Source organism: Macaca nemestrina, chromosome X, assembly GCF_043159975.1.
Source record: "Macaca nemestrina isolate mMacNem1 chromosome X, mMacNem.hap1, whole genome shotgun sequence".
Lineage (NCBI taxonomy): Eukaryota > Metazoa > Chordata > Mammalia > Primates > Cercopithecidae > Macaca > Macaca nemestrina.
This window is the reverse complement of record NC_092145.1, coordinates 141,201,457-141,224,180: the sequence shown is the minus strand read 5'-3', so window position 1 is coordinate 141,224,180 and position 22,724 is coordinate 141,201,457. Positions and strand designations below refer to the sequence as shown.

Below are 22,724 nucleotides of genomic sequence, written 5' to 3'. Positions count from 1 at the left end.
AGTAAGACTGGCTTTGTCTAAACGAAAAGTGCTAGACTTTAGAATAAGTTTTTGACCAAAGACTTCAAAACAAAAATTGGATTGGACATATGACAGCGCTAGCTACCTAAAAGCTACCTTAAAAAAAAAAAAAAAAAAAGCCCAGATATGCTGGACAGAAGGCACTTCTCCTAACTCCTACCATAATTTAAATCTTACTTATTCACTGCTGCCTATTTCTGACATAGTCAGGTCAAGTCAATGAAGAAAGTTGTGAAGTGTTTTGTTTGTTTGTGTGTTTGTTTTGAGATGGACTCTTGCTCTGTTGCCCAGGCTGGAATGCAGTGGTACGATCTCGGCTCACTGCAACCTCCGCCTCCTGGATTCAAGTGATTCTCCTGCCTCAGCCTCACAAATAGCTGGGATTACAGGCAAGGACCACCATTCCCGGCTAATTTTTGTATTTTTAGTAGACATGGGGTTTCCCCATGTTGGCCAGGCTGGTCTCGAACTCCTGACCTCAAGTGATCTGCCCACCTCGGCCTCCCAAAGTGGTGGGATTACAGGATTGAGCCACCACACCCAGCCTGAAGTGTCACTTAAATCTTATTTTCCAATATCTTAAGAAGGAGCCAACATACCAATTCAGTGTTAGGACATCAGCAAGTCCTTACCAACTGTCATAGTGGGTGGGTACTCGTTGCCTGGGGCATCGAGTTTTAACTAGGAGGAAGGAGGGGAGGCACGAGGACATCAGGAAACTACCTGGCCTCCTATCTTTTGCTTCCCAGTATCAGATTTTTTTGGTAAGAATGACTGAAAGTAAGTCTTTTTTTTTTTTTTTTTTGAACTATGTAAGTGTGATTGTGTCCACTACCAGTTTTTCCAAAAGAAATGCAGCACATATAAGCCAAATACATTTTACTCACTGAGGTGAATGGGCTCATTGGGCTTAATTTCAGACCACTCACAGTGAAATATTTGCAATATACATTACAGCGTGAGTTAAGCCACTTTACCTTTTGCACATACACATTGCTCTTCCAGCTGACAATGCAGAAAAAATACACAGCATGACACTGCAAGATAGACTGCATTCTTCACTTTAAATGCTATCAATAGTTTTACTTGGGAGGCTGAGGCAAGAGGATCACTTGAGCCCAGAACTTTGAAACTACAGTGAGCTATGATCGTGCCACTGCACTCCAGCTTAGAGGACAGAGTGAGATCCCATCCCTAAAAAAATAAAAATACATGGGTATTGATATCATTGTCATCATCCTTGCTGTAACACACTTCACAGTTTCAACTCCGGGTTCCCTGGCAGCCTGTGAACACACCACCCAATTTTTTTTTTTTTTTTTTTTTTTTTGAGATGGAGTCTCACTCTGTTGCCCAGGCTGGAGTGCAGCGGCATGATCTCAGCTCACCGCAACCTCCATCTCCCAGTTTCAAGTGATTCTTGTGCCTTAGCTTCCTGAGTAGCTGGGACAATAGGTGTGCACCGCATGCCAGGCTAATTTTTTTGTATTTTTAGTAGAGACAGGGTTTCTCCATGTTGGCCAGGCTGGTCTTGAACTCCTGATGTCAAGTGATCCACCTGCCTCGGTCTCCCAAAGTGCTGGGATTACAGGCTTGAGTCACCACGCCTGGCCACCATCCCAGTATTTTCATCTTCGTCATCTGAAGATTCCTCTTCAGCTTTCCTCAACCCTTTTCTAAAGGGAAAGCTTTGACATGACTCTGTAGCAAAATTTTTGGAGACATATTCTGAGAAGCCTTTTCTGACCAGTAGATAACCTCTTCTTTCGAAAGGTCCATGTCGCGCATCACCTTCAAACTGTGCGCAATTCTAGAGTGGTGCAGAGTTTGATGTACTGCAGCCACACGCTGCAGACCCTGACAGGGGTACCGCTGAGCCTTCCTGTTACTGTGACAAAATCACAGTAAGTAGCCCCTGCATTTCTTAATTTGTTCTCCAATTATCTCGTTAAAATGAATGTCAGTTGGCTTGAGAGAACCATCGCTTTTACGTATACTCCTCCCACAATAATACACTCTCCTTAACAAAATCAACAGCTCCTTAAAGATCATCACTAAGCATTCAGACTTCCGCCTGGCTGCTGATTCCACCCATTCCGTGCTATACATTTCCTCAGCAGTATCTGTCCCCATAGCCTGTGGGAGTGGTGACTCATTGCTTGATACAGGGGCCATGTTGCTTGGAACTTGCCCCTTCTCATTTCCTTTTTTGTAGGTGGTCCTTTGAGAAGGGATGTGTAGAGTTTATGATCTGCATCAAGCACTCCATAGCCAGAGAGTGCTTTATAAAACTTATCTATTTGCTTCTTAGGAATGATAAGCACATTGGATGCAGGATTCTCATTCTCAGGATAGATAACACTTTTTTTTTTTTTTTTTTTTTTTGAGATGGAATCTCACTCTGTTGCCCAGGCTGGAGTGCAGTGGCATGATCTCAGCTCACTGCAACCTCTGACTCCCAGGTTCAGGCGATTCTCCTGCCTCAGCCTCCCGAGCAGCTGGGATTATAGGCATGCGCCACCACGCCTGGCTAATTTTTGTATTTTTAGTAGAGATGGGGTTTCATCATGTTGGCATGTTAGTCAGGCTGGTCTCGAACTCGTGACCTCAAGTGATCCGCCCGCCTCAGCCTCCCAAAGGGCCGGGATTACAGGCATGAGCCATCACACCCAGCCCAGATAACACATTTTTTAAATAAACCCATCTAACAAGTCTTAAAACTTTAGCCTTGTAAGAGCCAATGATAATCACTGTGAACATCAAAATGGTCTTTGCTTCCAGCTCAACCAAAATATTTGGTGGGATTCACTGGAGGCCAATGAAGGTGGCAAAATATTTGGTGGGATTTACTGGAGGCCAATGAAGCACCTTTACGATATCAACAATTTTCATTTCCTTTTTGTCCCATTTATTCTACATTTCTTTTACTCTCAACATTAATGGCCGCACAAGGCATCTTGTATGGCTAGAACTGGGCTGATGCGACGTGGCTGGCATTAGGACATTCTGGTGCTATAGTAAGCATTGTCGATAAGATGCAGAGATATTTTATTATATTCTGATTCCTACTACTACATGACAAAACACCTCAAAATCAAACAGCACAAGTTTGAGTTCCTCTGCACAGGACAAGGAATGGGGTTAGGATGCAATCTCCAATCTCAAAATTTCGAAAACTTTCCTTACAAACTGCAGGCGTATAAGGCAACCCCACTACATGATAACTGCCCAAGGGATCTGAGCCCTGCATTTTTTATTTTACTATATAACTTTGCTGATTTTAAATAATGTATAAAAATATACACTAACAAGTGAAATGTGATAAATGGAAATATAAAGCTACTGATCGATACCATTAATTTCAACCTAAACGCAAGCTTTGGCATGTATCATATATTTCCTAATGTAGTTATTCCAATAAAGTAGTTTAAATTATGGAAACATTAATACTTTGTGAAAAAGTTCACACACCGGGTTTCAGCAATTTATTATTTCACAAAGCACATTTCATTCTACACTGGGGTTCTGGTATGTTTACTGATGGGGGTTGAGGGGAGTGGTGCAGGTCGGGGAGGGTGCTGACATTTACTGAGCACTTCCTAAGTTCAAGGCACAGAAGTTGAATCTCTATGCAGGGATCTTTTTAAATGAGGCTCAGAGATATTAAGTAAGTTATCCAGGTTCACACAGCCAACGAACAAGACGGTAGAAATCCAAACTCTGGCCTATAAAGCAAATGTTCTTTCTCCGTCATCACCTGTATCACCAGGGCCAGTGTGACACAATAATAGAAGACATGTTTAGAAGGTTTCATTACAGGTCTCTGGTGAAAGTTTTTGCTCTGGAAGGCAGAAAGGCCACTACATCAAGGATAACCTGCACTTCCTGTACTTATCTGGATAATGAGATGAGGAGGAGGCAGTAGTGGTCCTGTCTTCTGGACTCAAAGTACCTGGGGGCACTTATCGTGAGGCAAGACCGGCACCCCACGTGTTTAAGGCATCAAGCTTGGTTTGTCAAGACGCACACATGTCATACTTCACTTGAGATGAATCACATATCTAAATGTAAAAGCTGAAACAAAGTTTTTGGAAGAACACATAAAAGAGTATCTGCACAACTGCAACCTGGAACGTTCCTTAGGGAAGATACAGCAGGCAATCATAAAAGAATAATATTCTAGATTAGACTTCATCAAAACGAAGAGCTTCTGCTCATCAAAAGCCACAAATATGTACATGAAGAAGCTAGCCACAGTCTGGGAGCAAATATTCACAAAATTTATTTCTGACAAAACACTTAAATCCAAAATATATAAAACCCTCTCATAATTCAATAATAAGATGACAGACGACCCAATTAAATGTGTCAGTGGCTAGAATGGACACCTCACAAAGGAAGATATCTACATGTCCAAAAAGCACATGGAGAGGTACTCAACATCATTAATCATGAGGGAAAGACAAATTAAAACTGTAAGGAGAAACCACCACAACCCCTATAAGAAGAGCCACAATTGACAAGATTGGTAATACAGTGTTGGTGACGACGTGAAGCCACTGAAACTGTCACACACTGGTGTGACACAATATAAAATGGTACAACCACTTCAGAAAAAAAGTTGGAAGTTTCTGATATATTTCGACACACACTTAACCCTTTGATCCAGCCATTCGACTCATAGGTATTTACTCAAGAGGAATAAAAACATTGGTCCACAAAAAGTCACAAACACTTGCAAATTGCAAATGTTCATAGCTTCTTTGGTTGTAACAACTCCAAACTAGAAGCAACCCAAACATTCATCAATAGGAGAATGCCTAAACTAAGCAGTATATTCTTACAATAAAATTGTATACTATTAGAAAGGAGCAAACTACAGATACACACAACTGTATGGACAAATCTCCAAAACATCACGCTGCATGAACGAAGCCAGACACCAAAGAATACATATTGTATGAGGCCATTTAGATGAAGCTCTAGGAAAGGCAGATCTAATCTACAGAGATGACAGCAGATCAGTCATAGCCCTTATAGGGGCAAAGGGAGGATTGAGGGAGAGGGGACATGGTGGAACTTTCTGGAAAAACAGAAATTTCTCTATATTGTGATGGGGGTCGCGTTGGACAGTTTTAGTCATTTTTTAAGGTTGTACAGCTGAGATTTGTATATCGCAATGCCTATACATTTCACATTCAAAATGTTTAAAAAGAATAATTGGCTGGGTGCGGTGGCTTACACCTGAAATCCAAGCACTTTGGGAGGCCAAGCGGGTGGATCACCTGAGGTCAGAGTTCAAGATCATCCTGGCCAACATGGCAAAACCCAATCTCTACTAAAAATACAAAAATTAGCTGGGTATGGTGGCATACGCCTGTAATCCCAGCTACTCAGGAAGCTGAGGGAGGAGAATCGCTTGAACTTGGGAGATGGAGGTTTCAGGGAGCCAAGATTGCGCCACTGCACTCCAGCCTGGGCGACAGAGCAAGACTCCATCTCAAAATAAATAAATAAAATAAAATAAAAATAAAAAATAAAAAGAATAATCAAGTATGAGGTAGGGAATGGATAGAGGTAAAGAAGAAATGAGAACAGCAGGATAATAATTGTCAGAGCTGGGTAATGTACATGTTTGAAATTTTCCATGATAAAATAACTTAAGAGGGAAAGTTATCTACATCAAACGCTCCTGGCTCTCTCTACCTTCTCTTTCCCCTCCCTATCTGTGTCCAGTTCTGCCTGGCCCCTGGGATGGCCTGCCACAGACCCCAGTTCCTGAATGAGCTCTACTTCCTGCCAAGACTCACCCACCACTCAACTAACTCCCTTCTGCTTCGCAACCACTCTCCCTCCCCAAACCAAGCCCCAACAACAGCCAGGCAATTCTGCCAGTACCATCACACACAATTGCCAAAACCTGTGCAAGTTACTGGGCAACAGGAATTTCTCCAGCCTACTTTATAGAAAGTTCAGTCCTATCCCAACCACGCTATTTGGCCGCGATCGAAACAGCACCTATTTCAAAGCCAGATACATAGAAGACTTTTAAAAAACAGTTTATGGCCTGTATTCCAAAACTATGTTTGGAAGTTCACTGCAGGGAACCGAAAATACATTTTGCCCTAATAACAGATAATACACAGTCAGTAAGGTAGCAGACCAGCCCACAGATATCTACTCTAAAATGCACTCAAGGATCAAACAGCAATGTCTCTCCATTAAATGCTGCAGGTGCAATGCTTCTTTCAAAGTTGGCCCACATGACTAAGGTGAGGAAAGTTCCAGGCTCAATTCTGAGTCAGTAGCACTAAGCAGCATGGAAAGGAAGGAGGCTCAGGATGGGGCCCCTGTAGGCAAGCCAACAGCCAGGTCCAACAGAAGACAGCTGAGGTCCTGCCATGGACTTCTGCAGCCGGGCCCCTTGGAGCAGTCATTGCTGTCTAGCCTGAGCACACCCGGCCACTCTCTCCAGCAGGGAGGGAGAGAGGGAGAAGGTTTCTGAGTTACAACCCCATCTTTAATCTCCTACTGTACTTAAAGTAAAAATTATACTTATATTCTAGAAAATAACATACAGTATGGAAAATACGGACAAACAAAAAGAAAAAGAACCGGCATTCTCAGCATATAATTGAAACCACTACTTCCATCCCAGTATGTCCAGTGTGAGTTCTTCTAGTCTCTTCTGTCAGATACGCACCACTGAAGAGAAAGGTTCAGACCTAGAAATGTGTCATTAGGATGGATGTTATTTCTTAACAAAATAGTAAGTGCACTCTATCTATGGCCTGGCTACCATTTTCAACATGCCACTGGAAACTGCATTCTAAATTTCTTTTGAGGGCACCACATAAGTTCTGCTTTATCCCAACAGGAGAAGCCAGCTGTCATCCATGCCCACTGATGATTATTTTTAACAGGAGCTGGGTAGATATTCCTAGCAATCACTCAAACGGTGGCAAAGAAAACTGTACCTGGCTCCTGGCCATTGAACAGTTCACTGTCTGGCAGAAGATCAATCATTAAATCAATAATTATTTAAGGGCTGGGGTGCGGTGCCTCATGCCTGTAATCCTAGCACTTTGGGAGGCCGAGGCAAGTGGATCACCTGAGGTCAGGAGTTCGAGACCAGCCTGGCCAACATGGTGAAACCCCATCTCTACCAAAAATACAAAAATTAGCCAGGCAAGATGGCACATGCCTGTAATCCCAGCTACTCAGGAGGCTGAGACAGGTGAATCATTTGAACCTGGGAGGTGGAGGTTTCAGTGAGCCAAGACCACGCCACTGCACTCTAGCCTGGGTGACAGAGAATCAGTCTCAAAAAGTAATAATTATTATTTAATCACAATTGTTTTGCCTGTGAGGAAAGAAAACCTCAGCATACAAAAGCCAACAGGGAGGAGGATGGGAGTCCACGCAGGCTCCCTTGAAGAACTTGGATATGAAAGCTGAACAGATATTGATCAGAGGAAGACTACAGGTGGGGGTGGGGACTGATATGGTTTGGCTGTGTCCCCCAAACCTCATCTCGAATTGTAATCCCCACGTGTGGAGGGAGGGACCTGGTGGGAGGTGACTGGATTATGGGGGCGGTTCCCCCATGCTGTTCTCGTGACAGCGAGGAAGTTCTCACGAGATCTGATGGTTTAAAAGTGACAGTTTCCCCTGTGCTCTGTTTCCTGCCACCATGTAAGACGTGCCTTGCCTCCTCTTCTGCCATGATTTTAAGTTTCCTAAGCCCTCCCCAGTCATGCCAAACTGTGAGTCAATTAAACCTCTTTTGGGGCCAGGCACAGTGGCTCACACCTGTAATCCCAACACTTTGGGGGGCCAAGGCAGGTGGATCACTTGAGCTCAGGAGCTTTGAGACCAGCCTGGGCAATATAGTGAGATCCCCATATCTACAAAAAAAAAGTAAAAATAGCTGGCCATAGTGGCATGCACCTTTAGTCCCAGCTACACACACAGGAAGCTGAGGTAGGAAGATTGCTTGAGCCCAGGAAGGTGAGGTTACAGTGAGCCCTGTTTGTGCCACTGCACTCCAGCCTGGGTGACAGAGCAAGAGCCTGTGGGAGGGGAGGGGAGCGGAGGGGGAAAGAAAAAGAAAAGAAGGAGAAAAGAGATGCATTTAGGTATTTTTAGCAGAATGCATGACAAGCTCTATTAGTCAGGATAAGGTAGGCTATGCTGCCACAACAGACAAATCCCCAAGGCTTCAGTGGCTTAATTGCTATTTTTAATCCCTGATCTTCAAATCTGCCACAACAGAGGCAGAGAGATGGAGGAGCGCATCATCTAACTGCTTTAAGCCCAAAGTGATGCTTGCTGCTGCTGCTCACATCGCACTGGCCAACACTAGTCACGAGGGCCCAAGGGATATGAGGAAATGTGGAAGAACATACGGATGTTTGGCTAACATTGCCTTTGCCATGTAATGCATCAAGCTAATAAAGAATCCAGAGACACCACCACAGAGGGAGAAGCCAGACATAACTCACATGAAAAGTGGCAAGGAAAACCACAGCTAGTCTTATTTTAAACCATTTCATATCTTTTGTTTAAAAAAAAAAAAAAAGCCCAATATCACTGTCAGATAAAAACTAACAATCACTACAGTATCATTTTATACCAAAGGAAAAAGTTACCTAAGGCTGGGCATGGTGGCTCACGCCTGTAATCCCATCACTTTGGGAGGCCAAGGCAGGTGGATTGCTTGAGCCCAGGAGTTCAAGACCAGCCCGGGCAACAAGGCAAAACCTCATCTGTACAAAAAACTAGCCGGATGTGGAGGCGTGTGCCTGTAGTCCCAGGTACCTGGGAAGCTGAGGTGGGAGGCTCACCTGAGCCAGGGAGGTAGAGTCTGTAGTGAGCTGTGATTGTGCCACTGCACTCCAGCCTGGGCAACAGAGCGAGACCACCTCTCAAAAAACAAAACAAACAAACAAACAAAAAAACAGAAACAAAAATAGGTATAGGGTTCCTACAGCACCAAACCATTTCTTTTTTGAAAGATTTCATGTAAAAAATAATAACAAAAATAAAACATTTGAAAAAGTTACCTAGCCTCCAAAACTGATGAAACCATAAAGGAAGATAAAATGTCTCCACCCACCCCCACTCCCTCCACCACCCAAAGCCAGTATTAACCTGATGGCTGATGGTCTAAGCATCTCACTTCTATTTTCTTAGCCCACAGCAGCATAGTGAGGGGCCCCATGATTGGCATGTACTATGAACAGTAATGATCCCTGACATGAGATGACCCACTGCCTGACTTTCTCTTGGTAACACATGCCCTAGGAGACAATTTTCTAGCAGTTGGACTAGATTTTCAAAACCGAAGTTGCACTCTCTTATCACTATAACAAACGATGCCAAAATCTCAGTAACTGGACCAAATAAAAGCTTCTGTCTTGCATATGCAAAATCCAAAGTAGATATTCCTCCTCTGCCAGCTGTCCTCCAAAGAGTAACTCAGGGAGTCAGGTGCCTTCCATCAAGTGCCACCACCATCATCTACATGGGGCCTCCAAGGTCCCCATGGGGACCATGGAAAGGGATGAAGAGATATGGGAAGGCCTAGTGGATTCACCAAAAACTTGACCCAAAAGTGGCAGACATCACTCTCACCTTTATGGTAGTAGGGATGAGTCTACGTAGACTCAAAGGACGCTGGGAGATGTAGTCCTTGGTTCTCAACAATAACTATGAGCATATATCTTTTCTTTTTCTTTTCTTTTTTTTAAGATGGAGTCTCGCTCTTGTCACCCAGGCTTGAGCACAGTGGCATGATTTTGGCTCACTGCAATCTCTGCCTCCTGGGTTCAAGCAATTCTCCTGCCTCAGTCTCCCAGGTAGCTGGGATTACAGGTGTGCACCACCACGCCAGGCTAATTTTTGGGGTTGTTTTGTTTTTAATTTTGAGACGGAGTTTCACTCTTGTTGCCCAGGCTGGAGTGCAACGGCACAATCTCGGCTCACGACAACTTCCGCCACCCGAGTTCAAGCGATTCTCCTGCCTCAGCCTCCCGAGTAGCTGGGATTACAGGTGCCTGCCACAACACCCAGCTAATTTTTTGTATTTTTAGTAGAGACGGGTTTTCACCATGTTGGCCAGGCTGGTCTGCAACTCCTGACCTCAGGTGATCCACCCGCCTCAGCCTCCCAAAGTGCTGGGGTTACAGGCATGAGCCACTGCGTCTGGCCTGATTTTTGTATTATTAGTAGAGATGGGGTTTTGCTATGTTGACCAGGCTGGCCTCGAACTCCTGACCTCAGGTGATCCACCCACCTCAGCCTCCCGAAGAGCTGGGGTTAGAGGCATGAGCCACCACACCTGGCAACAGCACAAATCTTTAGCGGCCACATCTCTATCTCCACCACACTTTATACCCCACAATGACTCTTGTACAAGCCAGCCAGAAAAGGAGTTATCATCAGACTAGAGCAAAACCAAATAATGAATCTGGAGACTGAAGCCCTAGTCTTAGTTTTTATTTATTTATTTATTTATTTATTTATTTATTTATTTATTTATTTTGAGATGGAGTCTTGCTCTATCACCCAGGCTGGAGTGCAGTAGCGCAATCTTGGCTCACTGCAACCTCCACCCCACGGGTTCAAGCGATTGTCCTGCCTCAGTCTCCCAAGTAGCTGGGATTACAGCTGTGTGCCACCATGACCAGCTAATTTTTTGTATTTTTAGTAGAGACAGGTTTCACTATGTTGGCCAGGCTGGTCTCTAACTCCTGACCTCAAATGATCCGCCCGCCTTGGCCTCCCAAAGCGCTGGGACTACAGGCGTGAGCCACCACGCCCAGCCTAGTCTTAATTTTTCTATCAATGTTCAGGAAATATGAAAACATTCTAGTGTGGGTTGCAATAGTTCACAACTTTTAAGATCACTGTGCACATAACAGAAGGAAAAAACAAAAATCAGAAGCAGGACCCCTGGGTCAGGAAAGTAACATTTAAAGGAGGTTCAGAGAAGAATGAAGTTAAGCAAAGCCAGACACAACAGGTATGGGAAGATCACTTGTGCCTCAAAAGCTGTTCTTGTCATTTAAGCAGTTAATAGCTAACTCAAGAAGGCTGCTAATTAGCATCTAGGTAGAGGCTCTCACTTACACTGGTCATTAACTAACCACCTAACTGGTAAAAAGCATTGTATTCTACCAGTCCCAATGTCATTTTAAGACTTCCTACTACAATAAGTGTGTTCAATTACAGCATCCTGGGAGAATAGCTTCTACCCGTCAAAATGTTTGGGAAAGTATGAGACAAAGTCACACAGGTCTTCTTTGCTTCCTGCAACTTGCCTCGAGTCTTTAAGATGTTCACAAACACTGAGAACCTCTAGGAGGGAGACACAGGATGCAGTTGAAAAAAGTCTACGAAAATTAACCAGGCACGGTGGCGCATGCCTATAAGTCCCAGCTACTCGGGAGGCTGAGGTGGGAGGATCACTTGAGCCCAGGGAGGCCGAGGCTGCAGTGAGCCGTGATCACGCCACTGCATTCCAGCCTGGGTGACAGAGTGACACCTTGTCTCAAAAAACAAACAAACAAACGAAAACAAAAAAACTAACAAACTCAACCCTAATGTAAACTAGATTTCAAGTGAGTATGATGTGTCAACATATGTGTAAGTGCATCAATTGCCACAAGTGCCGTAGTCTGATGGAAGATGTTCATGATAGGGGAGTTTGTGGGAGAGGGCAGGGGGGTTGATGGGAACACTCTGTACTTTTCCTCTCAAGTTTGCTGTGAACCTACAACTGCTCTAAAAAAGAGTATTTTTTAAAAAGTTCTGGAGATGCATATTGGTTTCTAGGGTTTTGTTGGAGACGGGGTCTCACTGTTGTCGGCTCGGGCTGGAGTGCAATGGCACGATCTCAGCTCACTGCAACCTCTGCCTTCCAGATTCCAGTAATTCTCCTGGCTCAGTCTCCCAAGTAGCTGTATTTTTAGTAGAGACAGGGTTTCACCATGTTGGCCAGGCTGGTCTCAAACTCCCGACCTCAGGTGATCCACCCACCTCGGCCTCCCAAAGTGCTGGGATCACAGGCGTGAGCCGCCGCGCCTGGCCAGTGTATTGGTTTTTGTTTTTTGAAATGGCGTCCTGCTCTGTTGTGCAGCCTGGAGTGCAGTGGTGCGATCTTGGCTCACTGCAACCTCTGCCTCCTGGGCTCAAGCAATTCTCCTGCCTCAGTCTCCTGAGTAGCTGGGACTACAGGTGCACGCCACCACGCCTGGCTAATTTATATATATATATATATATATATATATTTTTTTTTTTTTTTTTTTTTGAGACGGAGTCTCGCTCTGCCGCCCAGGCTGGAGTGCAGTGGCCGGATCTCAGCTCACTGCAAGCTCCGCCTCCCGGGTTCACGCCATTCTCCTGCCTCAGCCTCCCGAGTAGCTGGGACTACAGGCGCCCGCCACCGCGCCCGGCTAGTTTTTTGTATTTTTTAGTAGAGACGGGGTTTCACCGTGTTAGCCAGGATGGTCTCGATCTCCTGACCTCGTGATCCGCCCGTCTCGGCCTCCCAAAGTGCTGGGATTACAGGCTTGAGCCACCGCGCCCGGCCAATTTTTATATTTTTAGTAGAAACGGGGTTTCACCATGTTGGCCAGGTTGGTCTTGAACTCTTCAGCTCAGGCGATTCGCCCACCTCAGCCTCTGGAAGTGCTGGGATTACAGGCTTGAGCCACCATGCCTGGCCTGGAGATGGATATTGTTGATGGTCATGTAACAGTGTGAATATATGTAATCCCACTGAAATGAACACTTAAAATGGTCAAAATAGTAAATTTTGTTATACATATTTTGTCACAATTTTAAAAACCACAAGGACCAGGGGTGGTGGCTCACACCTGTAATCCTAGTGCTTTGGGAGGCTGAGATGGGAGGATCACTTGAGCCCAAGAGTTCGAGTCCATAAGATCTCATAGAGTGAGATTTCATCTCTACAAAAAATAAACAAAATGTGCCAGTGGTGGTGGCTCACTCCTGTAATCCCAGCATTTTGGGAGGCTGAGGTAGGAGGATCACTTGAGCCCGGGAGGTTGAGGCTGCAGTGTGCCAAGATCGTGCCACTGCACTCTAGTCTGGGCAACAGAGTAAGACCCTGTCTCAAAAAAAAAATCTACATATATATACGTACAAAAATTTAAAAATAAATATTTTAAAATAATTTAGAAAACACAAATGGGACATGCCCTGCCCCTCTCAGCCCATGGTACTTTCCTTTTCCAACAGCACCCACTTGTTCTTGCTTATGTCCAAGGCCTGCCTGCCACTTTCCTGCAGCTCATCCAATCCACTATACGTGCTAGTGACACAGCCACAAGATTTAGACCCACACAGGACCCCACGAAACAGGACAAGGAGATGGAAAACCACAGTCAAACCTGACTTTGACTTGCTGTGAGAACAGTAGACAGGAAGTACTTAAATTTCCCGTAGATGATGGCCCTAAAACATACTTGGGCCGAAGCAGACCTGATAGATATCTACAGAACTCTCCACTCCAAATCAACAGAATATACATTCTTCTCAGCGTCACAGAGCACTTATTCTAAAATCGACCACATAACTGGAAGTAACACACTCCTCAGCAAATGCAAAAGAAGGGAAATCATAACAAACAGCCTCTCAGACTCAGTGCAATTAAATTAGAACTCAGGATTAAGAAACTCACTCAAAACCACACAATTACGTGGAAACTGAACAACCTGCTCCTGAATGACTAATGGGTAAACAACGAAATTAAGGCAGAAATAATGAAGTTCTTTGAAACCAATGAGAACAAAGACACAATGTACAAGAATCTCTGGGACAAAGCTAAAGCAGTGTTTAGAGGGAAATTTATAGCAACTAAATGCCCACAAGAGAAAGCAGGAAAGATCTAAAATCGACACTCTAACATCACAATTAAAAGAACTAGAGAAGCAAGAGCAAACACACGCAAAAGCTAGCAGAAGACAAGAAACAGAACTAAGATGGGAGCAAAACTGAAGGAAATAGAGACGTGAAAAAACCTTCAAAAAAAAAATCAATGAATCCAGGGGCTGTTTTTTTGAAAAGATTAACAAAATAGACTACTAGCAAGACTAATAAAGAGAGAAGAATCAAATAGACACAATAAAAAATGATAAAGGGGCAATCACCACTGATCCCATAGAAATAAAAACTACCATCAAAGAACACAATAAACACCTCTACACAAAAAAGCTAGAAAATCTAGAAGAAATGGATAAATTCCTGGACTCCCTCCCAAGACTAAACCAGGAAGAAGTCAAATCCCTGAAAAGACCAGTAACAAGTTCTGAAATTGAGGCAGTAATAGCCTACCAACTAAAAAAAGCCCAGGACCAAACGGATTCACAGCTGAATTCTACCAGAGGTACAAAGAGGATCTGGTACCATTCCTTCTGAAACTATTCCAAACCATAGAAAAAGAGGGACTCCTCCTAACTCATTTTATGAGGCCAGCATTATCCTGATTCCAAAACCTGGCAGAGATACAATAAAAAAAGAAAATTTCAGGTCAATATCCCTGATGAACATCGATGTGAAAATCCTCAATAAAATACTGGCAAACCGAATCTAGCAGCTCATCAAAAAGCTTATTCACCACCATCAATCGGCTTCATCCCTGGATGCAAGGCTGGTTCAACATACGCAAATCAACAAACACAATCGATCACATAAACAGAACCAATGACAGAAAACATGATTATCTCAATAGATGCAGAAAAGGCCTTCAATAAAATTCAACACCCCTTCATGCTAAAAACTCTCAATAAACTAGGTATTGATGGAACATATCTCAAAATAGTAAGAGTTATTTAAAATAAACCCATAGCCAATATCATACTGAATGGGCAAAAGCTGGAAGCATTCCTTTTGAAAACTTGCACAAGACAGGGATGCTCTCACCACTCCTATTCAACATAGTGTTGGAAGTTACAGCCAGAGCAATCAGGCAAGATAAAGAAATAAAGGGTATTCAAATAAGAAAAGAGAAAGTCAAATTGCCTGTTTGCAGACAACATGATTGTATATTTAGAAAACCCCATGGTCTCAGCCCAAAAACTCCTTAAGCTGATAAGCAACTTCAGCAAAGTCTCAGGATACAAAATCAAAGTGCAAAAATCACAAGCATTCCTATACACCAATAACAGACAAACACAGAGCCAAATCATGAGTGAACTCCCATTCACAATTGCCACTAAGAGAATAAAATACCTAGGAATATAGACCAATGGAACAGAACAGAGGCCTCAGAAATAACGCCACACATCTACAACCATCTCATCTTTGACAAACCTGACAAAAACAAGCAATGGGGAAAGGATTCCTTATTTAATAATTGGTGTTAGGAAAACTGGTTAGCCGTATGCAGAAAACTGAAACTGGACCCCTTTCTTGCACCTTATACAAAAATAAACTCAAGATGGATTAAAGACTTAAATGTTAGACCTTAAAGACTTAAATGTTAGACCTAAAACCATAAAAACCCTAGAAGAAAACCTAGGCAATATCAGTCAGGACACAGGCATGGGCAAAGACTTTATGACTAAAACACCAAAAGCAATGGCAACAAAAGCTAAAATTGACAAATGGGATCTAATTAAACTAAAGAGCTTCTGCGCAGCAGAATAAACTATCCTCAGAGTGAACAGGCAGCCTACAGAATGGGAGAAAAATTTTGTAATTTATCAATCTGACAAAGGGCTAATATCCAGAATCTACAAAGAACTTAAAGAAATTTACAAGAAAAAAACAAACAACCCCATCAAAAAGTGGGCAAAGGATATGAACAGACACTTCTCAAAACAAGACATTTATGTGGCCAACAAACATATGAAAAAAAAGCCCCATCAACACTGGTCATTAGAGAAATGCAAATCAAAACCACAATGAGACACCATCTCACACCAGTGAGAATGGCGATCATTTAAAAGTCAGGAAACAACAGGTGCTGGAGAGGATGTGGAGAAATAGTAACACTTTTACACTGTTGGTGGGAGGGTGAATTAGTTCAACCATTGTGGAAGACTGTGTGACGATTCCTCAAGGATCTAGAACCAGAAATACCATTTGACCCAGCAATCCCATTACTGGGTATATACCCAAAGGATTGTAAATCATTCTACTATAAAGACACATGCACATGTATGTTTATTGCAGCACTATTTACAATAGCAAAGACTTGGAACCACCCAAATTCCCATCAATGCTAGACTGGATAAAGAAAATGTGGCACATATACACCACAGAATACTATGCAGCCATAAAAAAGAATGAGTTCATGTCCTTTGCAGGGACATGAAGCTGGAAAACCATCATCCTCAGCAAACACAGGAACAGAAAACTAAACTCTGCATGTTCTCACTCATAAGTGGGAGTTGAATAATGACAACACATGGACACAGGGAGGGGAACATCACACACACACCCCGCAGCCTGTGGGGGGTGGGGGAAGGGGAGGGAGAGCATCAGGACAAATACTTAATGCATGCAGGGCTTAAAACCTAGATGACAGGTTGATGGGTGCAGCAAACCACCATGGCACATGTATACCTATGTAACAAACCTGCACGTTCAGCACATGTATCCCAGGACTTAAAAAACAAACAAACAAACAAAAAACAAAAAAAAACTTGGGCCGTTCAACAGCTCCCCTACCCCACAAGGTTTTTTCCAGAACAGCATTGTTGAATAGGACTTTCCAAGATGAGGAACGGGTTCTATAACTTCACTGTCCTACCTGGGAGTTATTGTGCCTACAGAGCACGCATTTATTTATTTAGAGACAGGCTCTCAATCTGTCACCCAGGCTGGAGTGCAGTGGCATAAACACAGGTCACCGCAGCATCAACCTGGGCTTAAGTGATCCTCCTGCCTCCGTCTCCCGGGTAGCTGGGACCACAGGCACATGGGTGCCACCACGTCCCGCTAATTTTTACTTTTTTTTTTTTGCTCAGGTTGGTCCCGAACTCCTGTACTCAAGCAATCTTCCCGCCTTGGCCTTCTAAAGTGCTGGGATTACAGGCGTGAGCCACTGCACCTGGCCTATCGAGCACCTTAAATGCCACTAGTGCAACCAAGGAACTTACCATTTTTACCGTATTCTAACCAGTTTAACTGTCAAGAGCCACCTGGGGCTAGTGGCTACCAAATTGGACAGAGTGGTTTTAGAATTTTGGCGGAAATGCCAAAAAGCTGAGTGATAGAGGAGGAATCCAGGAGACCGTGAAGGTCATGTTTAGCCCAGGAACCCACTTCTACTGTGTATGTACTTTTTCAAACCTCTGAAAGTAATTCTAATGCACTGAGAAATGATTTACTCAAGACCAGGACAAGGTTAACCAAAGGGAACTCATGGTACAGCCCAACGTTCTAGGCCATCCAGGCCGGAGTGAGCCAAGGTGACGCGTCTGTTGTGTGGTTCCAGAATTGAAAGCATGAGATTTGACGTCTGCATCTTCACAGTCGACCTGTTTGTTAGAAGAGGCCCCATACACACACACACACTCCGCCCCAGAAAAAGCAAAAGCCACTGCACACGAATCTTTCAGAGGTGGCACCAGCAGGAAGGAGAGTGTTGTGCCTCATGGCAAAAGGAACATTTAACCGTTCAGAGAAGAGTCTGTTCGAACTCCAATTTTGGAGCAGAATGAATAGAAGTTGAGAAGATGGAGTGGTTCTAGGTGAAGTGGGCTCCCGAATGACTTTTCTAGAAAGATGTTAAGAGCATACTCAGTGTGGTCAGAAATGTCAGGAGAGTGCTTTCAATGGGTCCAGCTGCCACTTGTTTAAACAAGCCTGGCACCCACCTCCCCCCCGCCCTCCCCGCCCCCTTCCAGCTGGGGAGAATTTGCTCTGCAGGAAACACAGATCCGTGCTGCCTGCAGCAGAGGCTGAATCCTAATAATCCTAGCTTACTATTACAGCAAAGCAACTTCCCATCCTAGCTCATCAGTTTTTAGGTTTAGGATAGGCACTGTTACTCCCTTTGACCAGTGGAGAAACTGAGGCACAAGGACTCCCAGGTAAACTGTCTCACATATAATGCTTCTGAACGTCACCCAGGTGCCAGAGGTTTGTCACCAAAGGCGCTGTAAGGGAAAAAACGTTAAGCAACAATTCATTCCACACCAAGAGAAACTCTTGCCAATCCAAAGTACGGTTCTTAAGGCTGGATTCTCACGGCACATTTATTATAGTGAGTTTAGAGACCCAGAGTCCCACTCCAGCAAAGGTGCCCTCGAACCCGTGAATGCTATGCATTATGGGATAAAATATACATCACAGGGTGGTGGATCACACTCCACCGTCAGTGTTTTGGGGACGAGAATTGAAGTGTGCAAAAGAACACTGGGTATTTCTAAGTAGAGCAAACACACACACACACGCGACACCGATTTCCACTCCTGGCTGCAAAACGGAATCGCCTGAGAAGCATGACACTTCTGAGGCCTCGGGTGCTTATGTCATTGGTCTGGGGTCCCATCTGGACATCCAGAGTTTTAAAAGCTTCCCAGGTGATTCTAATATGTAGCCTACGTTGGGCCCCACGGCCGTAAGAGACCTGCCAGGAGTGAGAAAGCAAAAGTTGGATAACTCGGAGAAGGAGGGCTTGGTAGGGTTTGGGTTACAGGTTGTTTCTTGGGTTATCTGATGTTTAAGATGCCTGAAGAATCAGTCTAAATGCCCGGTGGCCTCTATTTTCTTATCTGTAAAAGGGCACAACGTTAACGACTCTACCCTCCCCCAAAGGCAGGACGGTCCTGTTGGAGGAATCAGGGGGTGAGAGGATAGGAAGGGGGCTAGTGGGAGGGGGACTGGGCAGAGAGGACTGGGCAGAGGGGGAGAGGAGGAGGATTAGGGGGAGGAGAGGGGGACTAAGGGGAGGGGGGACTAGGGAGAGGGGGGACTAGGGAGAGGGGGGACTGGGGGGACTGGGGAGGGGGGAGTAGGGGGAGAGGGAACTAGGGGGAGAGGAGACTGGGGGAGAGGAGACTAGGAGGAGAGGAGACTAGTGGGAGGAGGGACTGGGGGAAGGGCGGGGGGACTAGAGAGGAGGGAGACTAGGGGGAGGGGACGGAGAAGGAAGGGGAACGATGGGGAGAAGGGAGGGGAACGAGGGGGAGAAGGAAGAGGGGGAAATGGAGAAGGACGAGTGGACGGGGGACGAAGGGAAGGGGGACGAGAGGGCGGGCCGGGTGCCCTGGCTCGTGTGAGGGTAGGTAAAGTGGGACTGAGGTGAGGACGAAGCCGCTCTCACCTGCGTCGTAAAAGGCGTCGAGCACGGCCGTCTCCCCGAAGTCCAGCTCTCCGAAGGGCAGGGAGGTGAGGTGAGCGCCCTCGGCCTCGCAGGCCCGCAGCAGGCACTGCCGCGCCCCCGCCTCCGGGCAGCCTGCCGCGCCGCCCTTGGAGCTCTCACTGCGCACATATACTGCCCGCAGAGCTCGCCGCGGCCCGCCCCCGCTCTCTCCCTGGCCACTGCTGCCTGCCGCGCCCTCCGCCGCCCCGTCGGGCTCCGCCGGCCCGGCCGCGCCCTCCACCCCCGGCGGCGGCGGGCACTGAAGGGACTCGCTCGCCGCCCCGAGGGCCCCGGCCGGAGCATTCCCACCGCCACTCTCCATGTGCCCGCCTGCGCGCCCTTCCTCTGCGCGAGTGGCCCGCGACTGCGATCCGCTAGGAGGCACAAGTTACGGCAGCCGCGCAGGCGGTCCCGGCACCTGCTCCTGAAGCGCGGGACGCTAAGTGAATCGAGGGAACTGAGCGCACCGGGGGCCCCGCGGCGGGTCGAAGACTGCAGTGCCCCTAGGCTGCAGCCTGAAGCTCAGGCCTCGCGGCCCCCAGCGCCCTTTGAAGGCCGGAGAGAGAGAGGCGGGGGCTGGGGACGTCAGGGCGAGCGAGGGGCGGGGAGGGGGCCGGGGAGGGCGGCAGGGCAGGAGCGGGGAGGGTGCCCCCTGCTGCCCCCTCCAGGCAGCGCCCGCCCGCAGCCGGGAGACGCCGAACACGGGAACAGGAATTGGGGGACTTTTTTTTTTTTTTCTGCCATCCCTCTAGCCTGATCACCATTAGGAGCTCCAATTTCTTTTTTCTCAAAACAACTTGAAGCATTCGAGCAGGGTAAAAACTCTTTCAAGGCATCGGTTGGATGGAAATGTTCTATTCCCAACTCAATACAGACGTATTAATAGTTTTCACCCGGCATTGGGATGAACGGATGCTTCATCCCAGGTTGCCAAGCGCACGGCCCTCCTTGAGCCCTGTCCCAGAGGCCGGCTCGTCCTGGCTTTCGCCGTGACCTTGACAAGGCATGGGGAGGCACCAGCAACAAACTTTGTCTGGAAGATAGACTCCGAGTACGCTGCCTGCCTGACCTTTGAAAATGCCGTGAACCCAAAGGGGCCCTCACTCGGCTCTTAAGCACTTCACGAATTTGGACACAAATATTAAAAAAATAGTGTTGCCACTGAGGGTAATACCATTATTCCTATTTTTTATCTTTTTTGAGACAAGGTCTGTCGCTATCGCCCAGGCTGGAGTGTAGTGGCGCGATCTCTGCTCTTGGCTCACTACAACCTCTGCTTACTGGGGCTCAGGCGATTCTCCCACCTCAGCCTTCAGAGTAGCTGGGATTGCAAGCAGGCACCTCACCATGTCCGCCTAATTTTTTTGTTTTTATTTTTTATTTATTTATTTATTTTTATTTTTAGTAGAGACGGGGTTTCACCACGTTGGCCAGGCTGGTGGTGAATTCCTGAGTTCAAGCGACGTGCCCGCCTCATCCTCTCGAAGTGCTGGGATTACAGGCGTGAGCCACCGCACCTAGGCCATTGTTTTGTAAAAGATAGAATGCACCGGACACTGTCACAGACTTGGAGGTTTTTCTTTTTTCAATTGCAATATTATTTTAAACTTTATTTCTAATTGACAAAGAATAATTGTATATATTTAGGGAATACAATCTGTTGTTTTTCATTTAAGTTCAGGGGTATATATGTGCAGATTTGTTACATAGGTAAACTTGTGTCATGGGGGTTTGTTATATAGATTATTTCATCACCCAGGCATTAAGCCTAGTACCCATTAGTTATTTTTCCTGATACTCTCCCTCCTCCCACCCTCTACCCTCTGATAGGCCCCAGTGTGTGTTGTTCCCCTCCATGTGTCCATGTGTTCTCATCATTTAGCTCCCACTTACCAGTAAGAACATGCAGTATTTGGTTTTCTGTTTCTGCATTTGTTTGCTAAGAACAATGGCCTCCAGCTCCATCCATGTTCCTGCAAAGGACATGATCTCATTATTTTTTATGGCTGCATACTACTCCATGGTGTATATGTACTACATTTTCTTCAATCTACCATTGATGAGCATTTAGATTGATTTCGTGTCTTGGCTATTGTCAATAATGCTGCAATGAACATACACATGTATGTGTCAACAGAGTGAACAAACCTACAGAATGGGAGAAAATGTTTGCAAACTATGTATCTGACAAAGGTCTAATATCCAGCATCTATAATAACTTAAATTTACAAGAAAAAAACAAACAGCCCCATTAAAAAGTGGGCAAAGGACATGAACACTCTTCAAAAGAAGACATACATGCAGCCAACAATCATATGAAAAAAAAGCCTCAACATCACTGATCATTAGAGAAATGCAAATCAAAACCACAACAAGATACCATCTCACGCCAGTCAGAATGGCTATTATTAAAAAGTCAAAAAATAACAGATGGTGGCGAGGCTATGGAGAAAAAGAAACATTTGTACACTGTTAGTGGGAGTGGAAATTAGTTCAACCATTGTGGAAGACAGTGTGGCAATTCCTCAAAGACCTTATAACAGAAATAACAGTCCACCCAGCAATCCCATTACTGGGTTTATGCCCAAAGGTTTTCTCTTTTTTAATAACAGCTTTATTGAGCTATAATTCACATACCACACAATTCACCCATTTAGAGTGTACGATTCAATGAATGTTTTTAGTATATTCATAGAGTTGTGCAGCTATGGCCATAATCAGTTATATAAAATTTTCATCACCCCACTCCCCAGTGCAAAAAAAAAATCAGTACCCATTAGAAACCACTCTTGCTTCTTCCCAACATCCCCAGCTCTAGGTAACCATCAGTCTACCATCTCTGTAGATTTGCCTGTTCTGGACATTTCATACAAATGGAATCATGCAATGTGTGGACGTAGGTTTTTATTTATCTTGGGTATATACCTAGGAGCAGGATTTCTGGGTCACATGTTAACTCTACAGTTTTTTTAAAAAACTTTTTTATAGAGATGGGGTCTCACTATGTCATTGAAGCTGGTCTCGAACTCCTGGCTCCTACCTCAGCCTCCCAAAGCACTGGGATTACAAGTGTGAGCCACCACGCCAGGATTAACTTTATGTTTAAACTTCGGAGAAATTTCCACGGTTTTCCAAAGTGGCTGCACCATTTTCCATTCTCACCAACCAGCAGTGTTCCAATTTCCCCACATCTTCACCAACACTCGTTATTGTTTTTTTGATTATGACCATCCTAGCAGGTGTGAAATTGTACTTCATGATGGTTTTGATTTGTATTTCCCTGATGGCTAATGATATTGGGCATCTTGTTGTGTGCTAATGATTGGCCGTTTATATAACAGCTTCTGAGTGATGTCTATTC

The 22,724-nt window shown here is 45.1% G+C and overlaps 1 protein-coding gene across 5 annotated transcripts in view; it reads right to left on the bottom strand.

The window, feature by feature from the left end:
* Positions 1–19,932, bottom strand: part of LOC105478285 (mitogen-activated protein kinase kinase kinase 15) — a 149,533-nt gene extending 129,601 nt beyond the window's left edge. For 2 of the 5 annotated variants that reach the window (XM_071088999.1, XM_071088997.1), the window contains exon 1: positions 19,325–19,896. In XM_071088999.1, the coding sequence (XP_070945100.1) occupies positions 19,325–19,685 (361 nt within the window). In that variant the 5' untranslated portion in view covers positions 19,686–19,896. Of the gene's footprint in view, positions 1–19,324 lie in introns of all 5 variants that reach the window. The other 3 variants (XR_011618369.1, XM_071088995.1, XM_071088998.1) reach the window with 3 other exon arrangements.
* Between the last annotated feature and the right edge of the window lie 2,792 nt (positions 19,933–22,724).